At 34.2% G+C, this 13,491-nt stretch overlaps 3 protein-coding genes across 3 annotated transcripts; 1 reads left to right on the plus strand and 2 right to left on the minus strand.

The window, feature by feature from the left end:
* The first annotated feature begins 217 nt into the window (after positions 1-217).
* Positions 218-4,607, plus strand: mRNA-cap (mRNA-capping-enzyme). Its single transcript, XM_065506917.1, has 6 exons — positions 218-359; positions 922-2,102; positions 2,170-2,305; positions 2,362-2,774; positions 3,635-3,828; positions 3,907-4,607. Exons 2-6 carry the CDS (start codon positions 1,042-1,044, stop codon positions 4,137-4,139), a joined length of 2,037 nt encoding a protein of 678 aa, XP_065362989.1. The 5' UTR covers positions 218-359; positions 922-1,041; the 3' UTR covers positions 4,140-4,607.
* Dus2 (Dihydrouridine synthase 2) lies at positions 4,573-6,390 on the minus strand. Its single transcript, XM_065506918.1, has 5 exons — positions 6,146-6,390; positions 5,490-6,083; positions 5,247-5,412; positions 4,953-5,155; positions 4,573-4,881 (listed from the first exon to the last, which is right to left on the minus strand). Exons 1-5 carry the CDS (start codon positions 6,342-6,344, stop codon positions 4,628-4,630), a joined length of 1,416 nt encoding a protein of 471 aa, XP_065362990.1. The 5' UTR covers positions 6,345-6,390; the 3' UTR covers positions 4,573-4,627.
* An 827-nt stretch (positions 6,391-7,217) lies between these two features.
* Rubicon (rubicon) lies at positions 7,218-13,491 on the minus strand. The gene is made up of 6 exons (XM_065507704.1): positions 13,156-13,491; positions 9,357-11,124; positions 8,453-8,828; positions 8,214-8,381; positions 7,797-8,148; positions 7,218-7,728 (listed from the first exon to the last, which is right to left on the minus strand). The coding sequence occupies exons 1-6, from the start codon at positions 13,348-13,350 to the stop codon at positions 7,534-7,536; spliced, it is 3,054 nt and encodes a 1,017-aa protein (XP_065363776.1). The 5' UTR covers positions 13,351-13,491; the 3' UTR covers positions 7,218-7,533.

A 13,491-nucleotide genomic window follows, 5' to 3' on the forward strand; every position in this document is an offset into this window, starting at 1 on the left:
CGTTACAAAAAACTATAAATAATAAAATGCTATCAGTCTGGCAACTTTATACTCCGGATGCTCCGGCTGACATCAGCCGCTCACAACAGCCGCGGTGTTGCCACCACATGAGAACTTTGTCTCAGCAAATTTCACTGTTTTATCGACATGTATATTTGTTCATATTTTGCGGGTTATCATTTCTTTATCCATTTTGTCGTTAAAAAGAAGAAGCAAACAGCTGCTTATAGCAAGTGTATAAAAGTGTTTTATATTTTTAATTAAACTATTTCATATTTGATTTAGTTTATATTTAACTTATTTTAATGTTATTTGTCAAAATAACCGAAAATTATTAAAAGGATACTTGAAATTAGAAGGTATATTTAGAAATTAATAAATAGCAAAAACTTGAAAAAATTTTACCTTTAGATTTCTGTGAAAAAAAAACAAAAAATATATTAACTACAGAAATACATTATTTTCAAATGGAAAAGATTTAATTCTTTCATGAAAAACTAAAATTTAATTTTCCTTGAATCACTGATGTAGTTATTCCATCTGAATCAACGCCACAAGTTTTCAGTGAAAATGCAATTTTAGCTCCTTGAAAAAAATTCCTGTGTAAAAAAGAATGAAAAAAAGTTTCATTTTTAATGAAAATTTACAGGAACATTGAGCAGAGGTCCGAATTATATTTTTATGCGCTACGTTTCCTCAGCGCAACTAAAATTGTGGAAGGAAGAGGTGAAAACTGCCACATTTTCGCTATCCATTGCTAAGCCGACATACATATCTATGTACATACATACATTTGTATATGTAAGTTTGCAGAAGTTTCCCTCTTTATTATACGCGTTTATGTTTAAGTTATAAATAAAATGCATATTATTATTGACAAATTTGTATAACAAAGGAAGTGTTGAATAAATCTTCTACTAGGAACGTAACAAATATTTGCTGCCAACCATCATATACAGCTGTTCGAAAGTAGCACCCACCACCACAACGCATTGAAAGTAAGCACGCAAGCAACTTCCCAAATTTGATATAATATCAAACATGTCGAATGGCAATCGAGGTCCCGGTCCCATACCAAATCGCTGGCTGTATTGTCCACGCAAGAGTGATACGATTATAGCGGAGAAATTTCTAGCATTTAAGACCCCCTTGAGTGATGCCTTCACAAGTCAAATGCCCATGGATTGTATTTTCCTACCAGACATGATATTCGGCTATTGCAAAACAATGAAATTAAAATTGGGCCTGTGGATCGATTTGACTAATACAAAACGTTTTTACGATCGCGCTGTGGTGGATGCTCAAGGGGCACAATATGTTAAGTTGCAATGTAGGGGCCACGGAGAGACGCCGTCGCCCGAACAGACACAAGCCTTTATAGAGATTGTAGATAATTTTATAGACGAAAGGCCTTTTGATATTATTGGGGTACATTGTACGCATGGATTTAATCGTACTGGTTTTCTGATTGCTTCGTATTTGGTTGAGCGTTTGGATTGTTCAGTTGAGGCTGCCCTGTCCATGTTTGCCACTGCTAGAGCTCCGGGCATATATAAACAGGATTATATCAATGAACTATATCGCCGTTATGAAGACGCAGAAGATGCCACTCCGGCACCTGTACTACCCGAATGGTGTTTGGAATTTGATGACTCCGGCCATGGCGGTGGTGGTGGTGGACGTGGGCAAAAGCGCAAACATGAGGAATCTGCGCACTCTTCCAATTCTCAACAAGCCTTAGCCGCTCGCCAACAACATTCCAATGGTAGTTTAGGTCTAATAGAGTCCTTGGATGACGATGACAAAGCCGAGGAGGCTGATGGCAATGAAAATCAGACGGCGGCTAATGGTGAGGATAAACCACGCAAAAAGAGGCGACGTGAGATGATTGTGAAAAACGCCACATTCATGGAAGGTGTGCCGGGTGTGGTTTGGATACAGGATCAACCACGCCTGGGCGAATTGCAACAAAAGGTCCAGGATATGTGTGGCTGGAAAAAGAATGGTTTTCCTGGTGCCCAGCCGGTGTCTATGGATCGTCAGAATATAAAACGTTTACACGAAATACCGTATCGTGTATCATGGAAGGCTGACGGCACAAGGTACATATACATATATTCTTAGCATTTTTCAAACTACAATTGCATAAGTAATCTTTTACCTTTTAAGATATATGATGTTGATCAATAAACGTGATGAAATTTATTTCTTCGATCGCAATAACTCGTGCTTCCAAGTTGAGAATTTAAGTTTTGTCAAGTCTTCAAATCTAAATGAACACTTAGAGGACACGCTCATCGATGGTGTAAGTTAATTAAGTTTTACTAAAGAATATTTACTAAAATGTTTGTGTTTTAACAGGAAATGGTTTTGGACAAATATCAGGGAGAAATAATGCCTCGTTACCTCATTTACGACATCATCAAATTCTCCAATCATGATATAGGCAAAGAGCCATTCTTTCCCAATCGCTTGAAATGCATCAAAAGAGAACTTGTTGAGCCACGCATCAAAGCCATCGAAAAGGGCATTATACACCGACCCTCGGAGCCATTTAGCATACGCAACAAAGAATTTTGGGACATTAGACAGTCAGCATCATTGTTGGGCGAAAAGTTTGCAAAATCGTTGCTACACGAACCCGATGGTTTGATATTTCAACCTTCAGAACAACCGTACACGGCAGGCGTATGTTCAGATGTATTCAAATGGAAACCGATGGACATGAACTCCGTGGATTTCCGCATGAAAATACATATACAAGAGGGTTTGGGGTAAGTTAGTTTTTTACGAAAATACAATTTTTGTTGATAAAGGGTTTTTTATGAAAAATTTACCAACTTAACAAAACAAAGTTATATCAATGGTAAAATGGCGATTCGACTGATTTGCCCCGAGCTTCAAATAACATCTATTACGCTTCGAGTTATTGTAATGGATCTATTTTTCATCGCAAGTAATGATTCGGTGCAAAAATTATTTTCATTTATAGCGTTCAAGCCTCATTTCGGACATGCAAAATCGTCTTCCAATGTCTCTCGGCTTCAATTCGTATGGTACCCAATTTTCTCTCTAGCTGGTCGAAAACGTTTTGTAATTCCAGCTTGTTTGGCTGGCTTAGGCGATCTTTGTCTTTGATCTTTGACATATAAGTACGCTTCAAAATAACATATAAGTTATTTAAAACAAAAACCGCTTTCAAAACATACGCCATCTATTGTAAATGCTGCATTTTTTAGTCATACAGACAATAATGTTTTTTGTAATTCGAATAAGTTTTTTAAATAGTGAAAACAGCAAGAGTCAATTATTAAATCAACAGTTTTTAAAATTATAAAAACAAATTCGTGAGACTGGTATTGTAAAAACTCAACATTCGTAAAACTGTGGAGTTCAAGAAATTCCCAAAAATAACTCCCCGGGTCATTATCAATAATCTACATTTGGATATTAGTTTTCGAATTGTTAGCCGCAAACGAGAACAGTCTTGATTGCTATTGCCCAGCTAAAAAAACTCTTATGTATAAAAACCAAAACGTACTGCTCGTATACAATTTGAATTAATTAATTGGAAGCTCTGCTTGCTTGGCCTTAATAAAAAAATAAAAATATATATGTTTTTTTATTTTTTTAGGATTGTGAAGAGCAAAGTGATTCTATTGTTCGTGGGAGGACATGAATTACCATTTGCTCAAATGAATTATAGTAAAGCTCTTAAGGATTTAGACAACAAGATTATAGAGTGTACGGTAAATGAAAAGGGACAATGGGAGTTTATGCGTGAAAGAACCGATAAGACTTTACCCAACAGCTACAACACTGCCGTATGTAAGTTTCATAAACATTTTCTGAAAAATAAAAAAAAATTAATGTTTCATGAGTAACAATAATTATCCATTATTCTAGCTGTCATTGAGAGTATACGCCATCCTGTTACAAAGGAGATTCTTTTAAATTATATAGCCAATTATGGCTATCGCAATGACAATGATATGATGCCACCGCCACGTAATATGCAGCAACAACAACAACAGCAGCAACAACAGCATCATCAACAGCAAAATTCTCAGCAGCAACAACAACAACAGCATCCTCATCATCACCAACACCAACAGCAGTCCAGACCTCCTTCTCAATAAATGTTAGATGCAGTTACTAGAGTTGTGTTGTTCATGAACAAAATCGTTTATTTTAACGATCGAGAAAACATGGTAGTGACATTTAGATGACAGTTAGTAAGTACACCAGCTAATAAGCGATACACCAAAACAGAATACTTGTTGTTTTTGTTGTATCCGTTATGCAGTTGTCGCAGAAGAGCCGCTCATGAGAGACTCAACTCTTGTAGTAACATAAACATGTCAATGACTCGACTCATTCATTCAAACAAACAAATTCTGACGGCCCAACACAGGCAGACACAATTTTAACTAGTTATTAAAATGAACATGTTTTTTTAATTAAATTAATTAATACTACTACTTTGTTTAAGTTAGGTACTTACTTTGCCCTTTATTTTATTTTTTTTTTTTTGATTATGTGTGACGAAACAAACAAAATTAATGAAATATATTTGTTTTGGTTTTCAAACTTAAAGACAACATGAATTGCCATTCTTTTATTAAGATCAGCTTAAAATACTACCATTTTTTATGAGCTCCTCATCCGTTACTAGACCAATATTTTTTAAACACACTAAGGCAGCCGCCTGTTCCGCTTGTTTCTTATTCTTTTGCCAATATGTACTACGGTAACGTTTACCATCATACTTACAAATCGAACGAAATAGTTTGTCTTTACCCTCTGTCTCGTAAACAGGCTGTAATTTATCGTGCTTGTTCGAATGTTCATATAAAAGTGTTTTAGGAAATTTATCTACATCTGTTGGAGAAGAAGAATATACGAAAACATTTAGTAATAGGTTTTAATACTTGTGAAATTTGCTGACTTACTCATATTGTAATTGCTACGTAGAAAAGCTACATTTTGTTCTATGATGTCTTCTTCGTCTTCAGTTTTGGCTTTTTTCGCCACTGTCTCCAACACATCCGAGTCGGCCACTTGTCCGGGCACAACTTTTCGTCTGCCATATTTACTTTTGTTGTGCAGTTCCAATTCCTTTTGACGGCAATATTCCCCTAAATCCCAAATGTCACTGGAATCAAAAAAATTTAAATATTATATTTGTTATTCGATTTATTTTTTAGCATTCTTTGAAGAAACTACATAATAAATTTCAAACTTACCATATCTGCTTCATAGTTTGCGATTGTAAAAATTGTTTGCCCCTTGGTGTCTCTTGCTGTTCTCTTAATATGCTCTGTACACCATACTTTGTATTGTGAGGAGGATTGTCGTAGTCCACACTTAATTTTAAATATTTACAAATAAGCTCGTCCATGGGCAAAAATCCTTTAAAAGTTTAAAAAAAAACAATATTGAGTTTTATAATTTAAACAAACATTAAATCGAATAATCTGGTTACTTACCTCCTTTCCTAAAAATGGACACATTCATTTGAGCAGCCCTAGCCACCATTATACTGGAAGCACCACACAATTTACGAAACTTTAAAATATCTTCGTATTTCTGTATGTCACGAGAGCCACCATTACAAATTACTGGTATGTCAATATGTTTCACAATCTCCCTAATTACTTCCGGATGTGGTTCATGTTGTGGTCGTTCATCTCTGGTACGACAGTGAATACCAATCGCCGCTATACCAGTGCTAACTAGTTTCTTTACCAATTCGATAGTATCTTCCAAATTAGGTAAAATTCGTATTTTGCATGTAACTGGTATTTGCAGACCATCAACTAGAGTTTTTAATATGTGTGTGGCCTTATCGGGCTGCGACAAAAGTGCGGCACCCATGCCTCCCTTAATGGAAAATTCCTTAGGACAACCCATATTAATATCTAGACCAGCAATATCGTGTTGCACTTTTAAGCCCACCGCTAATGCTCTTTCTGCATCACTGGTACCCATTTGTAGCACTACACGAGACTTTTCCAAATCGCAGGTGCGAAATGTGACAGTACCATCAGTAGGATCAATAAAATCAACAGTGCCCAAAGCCTCTAATAAAGATAGATCGTTTGTAAAATTCTCGTGTACATGGATTTGTTTTAGTTTCTCTTACCATTTACTGTTCTTTTGCATTTAATTAATCTTAAATCAATTAATTCCTCGGTGTATACAATATCGGCACCCATCTCCAGGGCCAATAATCTGGTGGGTAGAGTGCCAACTCTTACCATGGGTGCCAAAATTATTTTGTTACTATAATCTAAACGCTGAACTTTATCAATAGTCATTTTTCGTAAAAGTTTCCAAATCATACGAAATTAAAAATATTAATGATGATATATTACAAGTGAAATGAAGCTATACACCAGGCACATGTAAAATAAAAACAACAAACGTTATCAATTTACTGTGAATTTAGGAATTTAATATGAAGAAGTTGAAAACATTTCAGGGTTCGGAGTAATATGTAAAACAAATTATTTTAATCTTAGTCGGGGATGGGGAAGTTGATACGTTCGTATTTTCTTATACTTTTTAATTTTCAAAAGTCAAAGTAATCCCGCGATAACTTTAAGAAGAAAACGATAAAGAAATTACCGAAAAATTAACGTTCCAAAATAGGAAAATAGGACTCAAAATTTGAATTATGATAATCTGTGTAGTCCAACTAAGTTTTGAAGAGCAAAGAATAAGAATAAGCCTATACAAAAATAGTATCGTCCGACCGAATATTCTCTTTCGGATTAGGACAAAAAGTATTCGGTCAAAATTTGGCCGAATACCAAAACCGAAACATTTGTAAAGAAAAAATAAATAGGTATAATGGTATTTTAAAGTATAAGAATGTTTTTGAATATAATAAGAATGCTTGAAATATAATTAATAGAGTACAAAAACGTATAAAATATCTAAGCATCGTGTAAAATGTCAAGTGACAGAAGTGAAGTGTAGGAAATCTAAAAATGAGCTGAAACATTTTCTAAAATTAAAATAACTATTTTTAATGAGGCCGAATATTAGGTTCGGTTCGGTTTCAGCCGGAAAATTCGGGATTCGGTTGGAGTCAAAATTCGAAAAATAACAATTTTTTAGACTGAGTCTAAAATTTATTTAGTTCGAAAATAAAATCTATGACTTTTTGAAAGTGTAACTTTTTAGTTATATTAATTAAATAAAAAAACAACTTTTTAAAATTCGATTATACATAAATTTAATTTATTTTCAATCGTATACATCGTAAGTTAAACAAAAACATGAACGAAGAAATATAAATAAATTCAATAATGATTTATAATTCTCGAAAAATACATATTCGGGTCATGGGTTTGTTTGAAAATTAATTAAATTATAAATACAATACTACTACTCTTAATTTTATTAAACACTATAAATTTGTTCGAAAATCTTTTTAAATAAATTGAAACTAATTAACGAGAAAAAACAAAAATAACCGGAGAAATCAAATGTAAAATGTTTCTATACGTATTTAAATAGATTTGTTTAAATGACGTCATTGATTTCATCTTGACGTTTATCGATCCTTTGGCAACGACAGCACTTTTCACTCATAGATTTCCAGCAGCTGCGATGAAAACAGGTGCCGCAACGATCACAGCGTTCAACACGTGAGTCCCAAGGGTAAATAATCACGTCAGCATGACAATATTCACAAAGGAAACCTCGAGCCGTACAAAGCTATTAGAAGTATGTATATATAAATATTAAACAAAAATTATACTGCTATACTTTAGATTTAAACTCACCACACAATTAAATATATGAATTTCACATTTATTAATCAATTCATCTATGGATCGATGTAAACAATTAGTACGTGCATCAATAAAATCTGACATAGACCAATTATCGATATCAGCGGTTATATAATCGGGTACCGATTCAAAATAACTCTGTTCACGCAAGGCAAAACGACACATGCGTATAAAGTCTTTAACAAATTTCAACTGTAAACGTTTATTACGAGCACTGAGCAACGTTTTACTACGAATATATAAGGCAGGATTCAAGTCGGGTACATAGAATAGAGGATAAGCATACATTTGTTCCAGCAGACGATAGGCGAAGACACTAACGGGATAACATTTAAAATCCCAGCTGAAAATTTAGAAATTAGTATGAATGTTTATGACAAACTTTCAGTTAATTCGATAAACACTTACGCTTGCAAGATCTTGGCTGGTGTAGCCGAAATCTGATTACGATGACAACCAGTACAGTGGTATTTGCCCAAATAGGTGCAGTACCGAAAACTCTGCATATATTGCAGTGATACACGCATGCCACAACCAGCACAGCGGTAATTTTGTTTCTTTAACAAATCTTTGCGACTGCAGGAAGAGGATTTGATTAACAAATTAATTATTAAAAACACGAAACAACAAAATGTGTATGTACTTACTTTGGCGGCGGATGATCGGTGAATATTATTTGTTGCCTTGGAGGAGCCCAATATCTGGTACCACGGGTTGCTGAATGTATTACATGTTCATCTGGGTTGGCTGAACTGGTTAGATCGGGCATGGGCAACAGATTTTGCGGCGTATCATCGTCCGATACTAGCCACTTTAGTTCGGAAACTTTGGGTAAGTGTTTTTCATCAAATTTCGATATAAGTGATAGTCCTACAACTTCAGCCGAAAGTAAATCGTAGCTAACTTCTTCTAACTCAGCATAAGGTATGTGTTCTCCTTCAATAATATCACTAGATGGAGTTGATACGTTAGGACTTTGTGTAGGATCTGGTGAGGCCAAGCAGTCGGTAGCTAAAGGTGTAGCTGAAAACCAAATTTTATGTGAAATATTTTGTGATTTGATAAAGAGCAGTGTAATATAATTTAGGCTTTCATTACATAAATTGTGAATAAACATATCGCACTGGTTCCTTTAAAGAGAGTCAACTCAAAATATTATTATTTTTTTTTTTTAATTTTCGCTTTCTTTCCAAACTGCTATGTATTTTTTACGTTAGACAACCATAGTGAAAAATGCCACCACCAATTTTTGTTATTGATCATAGCGCCCATATAAGACCCACATTCGAAAATCTCTTAGGTGAAATAAAATTCGATTCAAATAATCTACATAAATCAAACTACCAAGTTTTATGACGATCATAGCTCCCATATAAAGCCCACAAATGTGTGATTTGATCTCAAAAAGCATACAAAATATGGAGAAACGGGTTTCGGAATTAGAAAGTCTCAATTTTGGAAATCGTGTAAATCGCCTTAAACATTTTATTATTCAAAAGTAGAATCGGAAGCAAGTCATTAATTAAACTTTAAACCCATTTAAAAACTTACCCTCTCGACATTGTTTATCTTTCTGCGTTTCAAGTTTATTCCATTTTATATGCTCTATGGCCGAGATTATCGCCTCAGATATACGAAAGTGAGCATTTTCCTTTTCCAATTCTGTGTTGTTACGAGACAAATGAGACATTTGCAAAAATCTAGTTAAACTTTGACAATTTTTGGGGGTGGCCAACACGGAGCCAGGTGATGATGTTGTTGACGGGGTTTCCGAGCAAAAGTTGCCGGCGGACATCAACATATTTATGCCACTGCAGTCCAGCGTAGTGTTGACATCTTCAAAGAGACTTTGCGATTTACGAGATTTAAATTTTTTTCCATCGATGGGTAAAAATTTGTCGAAAACTGTAGAACCCAGCGATAACGACGACAATTGTTGCTGTGAAGACATTACGGAATGATGATTCTTATGCTGAAGATGTTTATTGTCTGGTATTATGGATTCTATTGCGGTTTCAGTAGTTTCATGTTCTGTGTGGCCACCATGATCTATAAACCACGACGTGTAAGAGGGCGGGGTGCTGAACAGCGAGGTGAAAAAACTATTCAAGGGACTAAGGCTTTTGGAAGGCTTTGAAGTTGAGGCCAATGGTGTGGGTATAGCACAAGAGGCTGTTGTCGGTTGCTGATTTTGTTGTTTGCTCTTCTGCTTCAGTTCCCAAGAATGATCTGTCCAGATTTTTATATCATCGGTATTAATCAATTGTATACACTTTGTTGTGTTATTAGAATTACAGGAAGACACTGATGACGACATTATGCTGGATGTAGTAGACTTATTAGAATTCAATGTATAGTTCGATATAGGACTTTTACTTCTGTTTGAGCTTGCCTGCGATGTTGTTGGTTGATTATCATCGTAATCTAACAAAAAGGAACCGGAAGACAATGTAGTGTTAACCGTCTGAGGAATATTATTTTGTGGTATATTCTGAGGTTTGGTTAATCTAGCTTTGATTGCACCAATGGTTTTACATCTGGGTCGACTCAAGTAACCACCATCTGCCTTATCTTGCGAATTCGACGCTTTGTCTGGAAATTCAGATAGACTCTTGGTTTTGCGTATAGTCAACAGAACTGACGCTGAGTGATGATGAGGGGTTGTTGTAGTGGATTTGTTTAGGCACAAAACCTTTGAGCTGATCTTGGGTACTATAATAGCATTTGGCTGAGAATTCGATCTTTTGTGATGGTTTGTCTCTTTTATATCGGCCTTTAGCACTGCGTTAATCTGGCTTAATAGGCCATATTGATGTGTTTCAAAGGCTGTCAAGCCAATCACTAAGATTGTAACATACTTTTCTTGTCTTAGTAGAGCTGTTTCATTATAGTGCTCTTCTAATAGCTCTTTATCGGTGACTAAATACTGCAAGAAACCACATAAATTGTGTTCGTTAAGATTGTGCATCAACCATTTTGTCACATGTGAGGCTATTGTCGTTTGTAATGTTTGTCTTTGAATTTCCATTGGTATCTTGCGATTTTGTAGCGGTGATGTGGTTGATGATGCTGTTGCTCCCCCCATTGTTAAAACATTTCGGGGAGGTGTATTGTTTGAATTCCGTCTGATACTAACTGCATTACGCACCCATTCAAAATCATCGATTATTTTATGTAGTACATTCAAGTTTAGGTCATTATTGCCATTGTAATTAATATTATTGTTGATGATGTTATTATTATTTACGTTCGTTGATGCAGCTGAAGTTGACGGCGATGAATCATAATCTAATGCATCAACATTTGTATTCGCTTGCAGCTAAAATAATATAAAATGGTTAGTTTTGTTTATATTGTTTATGTATGTAGTAAATCACATGTTGAGACAAAGACTTAATTTTAATTCATTGAATAACAATTGATAGGCATTTTAAATTTTGAATCTATTAAGAAATTAATAAATAACTAAATGTTTTACAGGATCAATTTTCTCAACTGATACTGAAATTTAAAATTTTGACATAGTTGATTTCAACAGATAGACGGACATGCCGATATCGGTTCAGTTATTTATAACGATCTAGTGTATGTACTTTATGGGGTCGAAAATTAAAAATGTATAAATTACGAACTTATTATATACATATCTTAATGTGCAAATGTGCTAAGTCCACTTTTTATGAAAATACACGGTTTGCGTAAACAAAGTTAAAAATCATTTCGTTGTTATATTTTTTTATTTTTAATGATTTTGCAATTTTTACAAAATAAAATTGCAAAATCATTATTTAGTCAAATATAATTGAGTATAACGACGTTATTAAATATATAATAGCGTCAACATTGATTTAATTATTGGTTTATTCATTCAAGCCACTGAGAGTTACTACTAGTGAATTTTCAACCCACTAGCAACATTATTGACTGGTGAATTTAACACGAGGATGTTATTGCAGGTATCCGATTGGCACAGTCTGCATAACACTTCAGTATTCGATTCAATAGTACAAATACTCCATCATTTGAGAAAAAAAGGAAAAAATAATTTTTCAGAGAGCGGGGTAGAAAACGGTAGTCTATGCCGTTTCTTAGTCAAATGCTCTAACCACTAAGTGACAGAGCTCTTGTTCGTACTACTCTCTATTTGTTATTAAAAATTGCATGTGAGTCTTCTCCCATTTTTTGTATTTTCTGCATCATCAGTGAGTACCAAAATACCAACGGCCACATTCGGCATTACATGTGGCCATTTATTTTTCTTGAATTTATTTTCAAAAACTAAATACAAATATCTGACTGTTGTTTATTACTGAATATGCTGGTGAAATGTAGTGCAAATGATAACCACTTTAGCAGCCACAGCGAACTAGTTTGTTGTACAAGTAGTAATATAGCTAGTGTAAGGTTTCCGATTGGCACTTTTCAAAATGCTGGGTAGTGTATTCTTGGACATTATAAAGTGTGTGTATTAAAGTGTTTGTTAAAGTATTGTATTTAAATTGTTGTGTTTATTTTAAATAAATAAAGAGTTGTTAAAATTTTTAAACTACTGATCGCTTTTATTTGTAATTAAAATACGGTTTATTTAAAGTAAATAACAACTGTTTTTAAAAGTTAAAAATGTAACAATATACCTATTTGACTCAATACAAACGGGGTCAACCTAATGTACATTTATATCTATGTATACGTTCCGCAAATGTTTCATCATCGAACAGATTGCCATCAGGTCTTCTCGTCTGACTACATTCTTGGCATTCATTTACCAATCATCATCATTCCACCTAAAAAGCACATACAATCACACACACACACTTCAACACATCCCAGCAGTTAAGCAAGTAGTCAATGTATCCCTTATAAACAGTTATTGCCACTAATGTCTGATCAGTTGGTTGATTCCAATTTAAATATTTTGGCTCAAGTATGTGCTGTTTGTTGTTTGTCAATTGATTACTTTATACATCCCATGTAATCTAGCGTGAGGACACTTAAGTGACATAGGTGTCTCTGAGTAATCTAGAGTATAGTTACTTTTAAATTTTAATTTGTACTGTACTTTTGAGTAATTCGTACAAACTGATTTTATAAAAAAAAATTTTGATATAAGTGTCCTACAGTCTATTTTCTTTTTGCTTAAGTATACTGACAACCCCATTCCTATCGTGTTTAGATAACCTATCAAGGTAAGGTCACTAGTTCGGGACAGTCGCAAAGAACTGCTGGGAGTCTTCTGAAGTACGACCATGTAACATACATAAATAGGAAAAACGCAGTACAATAACAACAACTTTCACTTTAAGTAAATTGCAAGTGTTTTTCTTTTCAAGTTATTTTATACACACACTACCTTTTCTGGTTCATTTTTCAAGCCGTGTAAAATAATTTCCACACACGAGCTGAGTACTTCCTTTAAAATCGTGTCATCAACCGCCCCATATACAAACCATAGATTTAAGGTTTTCTTCAAATTTTCAATTAATTCACGACACTTTATTTCGTCTTTTGGCAACAGTTGTAATTTTTCTTTTACTTTTGTTGCCATTGTTATTTTGTTTATTATTGTAATTTAATACTTGCATCTGCTTTGTTTTTTAATAATTTAATGGAAATACCCAAAACAAAATCTCAAGGAAACTACAAAAGAGAACTATGATTAATTTTTTTTTTTAGTTTTTGTTTCTTT

The sequence above is a fragment of the Calliphora vicina genome, chromosome 4 (genome assembly GCF_958450345.1).
Source record: "Calliphora vicina chromosome 4, idCalVici1.1, whole genome shotgun sequence".
In the NCBI taxonomy this organism is placed as follows: domain Eukaryota; kingdom Metazoa; phylum Arthropoda; class Insecta; order Diptera; family Calliphoridae; genus Calliphora; species Calliphora vicina.

Excerpts from the sequence above, each read along its gene's own strand:
- mRNA-cap (XM_065506917.1), top strand. The coding sequence starts at position 1,042 with ATGTCGAATGGCAATCGAGGTCCCGGTCCCATACCAAATCGCTGGCTG. Across the intron at positions 2,306-2,361 it reads AGGACACGCTCATCGATGGT|GAAATGGTTTTGGACAAATA; the intron begins GTAAGTTAATTA and ends GTGTTTTAACAG. Across the intron at positions 3,829-3,906 it reads CAGCTACAACACTGCCGTAT|CTGTCATTGAGAGTATACGC; the intron begins GTAAGTTTCATA and ends CCATTATTCTAG.
- Dus2 (XM_065506918.1), bottom strand. The coding sequence starts at position 6,344 with ATGATTTGGAAACTTTTACGAAAAATGACTATTGATAAAGTTCAGCGT. Across the intron at positions 6,084-6,145 it reads ATGCAAAAGAACAGTAAATG|AGGCTTTGGGCACTGTTGAT; the intron begins GTAAGAGAAACT and ends TATCTTTATTAG. Across the intron at positions 5,156-5,246 it reads CAAACTATGAAGCAGATATG|TGACATTTGGGATTTAGGGG; the intron begins GTAAGTTTGAAA and ends TTTTGATTCCAG.
- Rubicon (XM_065507704.1), bottom strand. The coding sequence starts at position 13,350 with ATGGCAACAAAAGTAAAAGAAAAATTACAACTGTTGCCAAAAGACGAA. Across the intron at positions 8,829-9,356 it reads AGATAAACAATGTCGAGAGG|CTACACCTTTAGCTACCGAC; the intron begins GTAAGTTTTTAA and ends TTTGGTTTTCAG. Across the intron at positions 7,729-7,796 it reads TTCATATATTTAATTGTGTG|CTTTGTACGGCTCGAGGTTT; the intron begins GTGAGTTTAAAT and ends TACTTCTAATAG.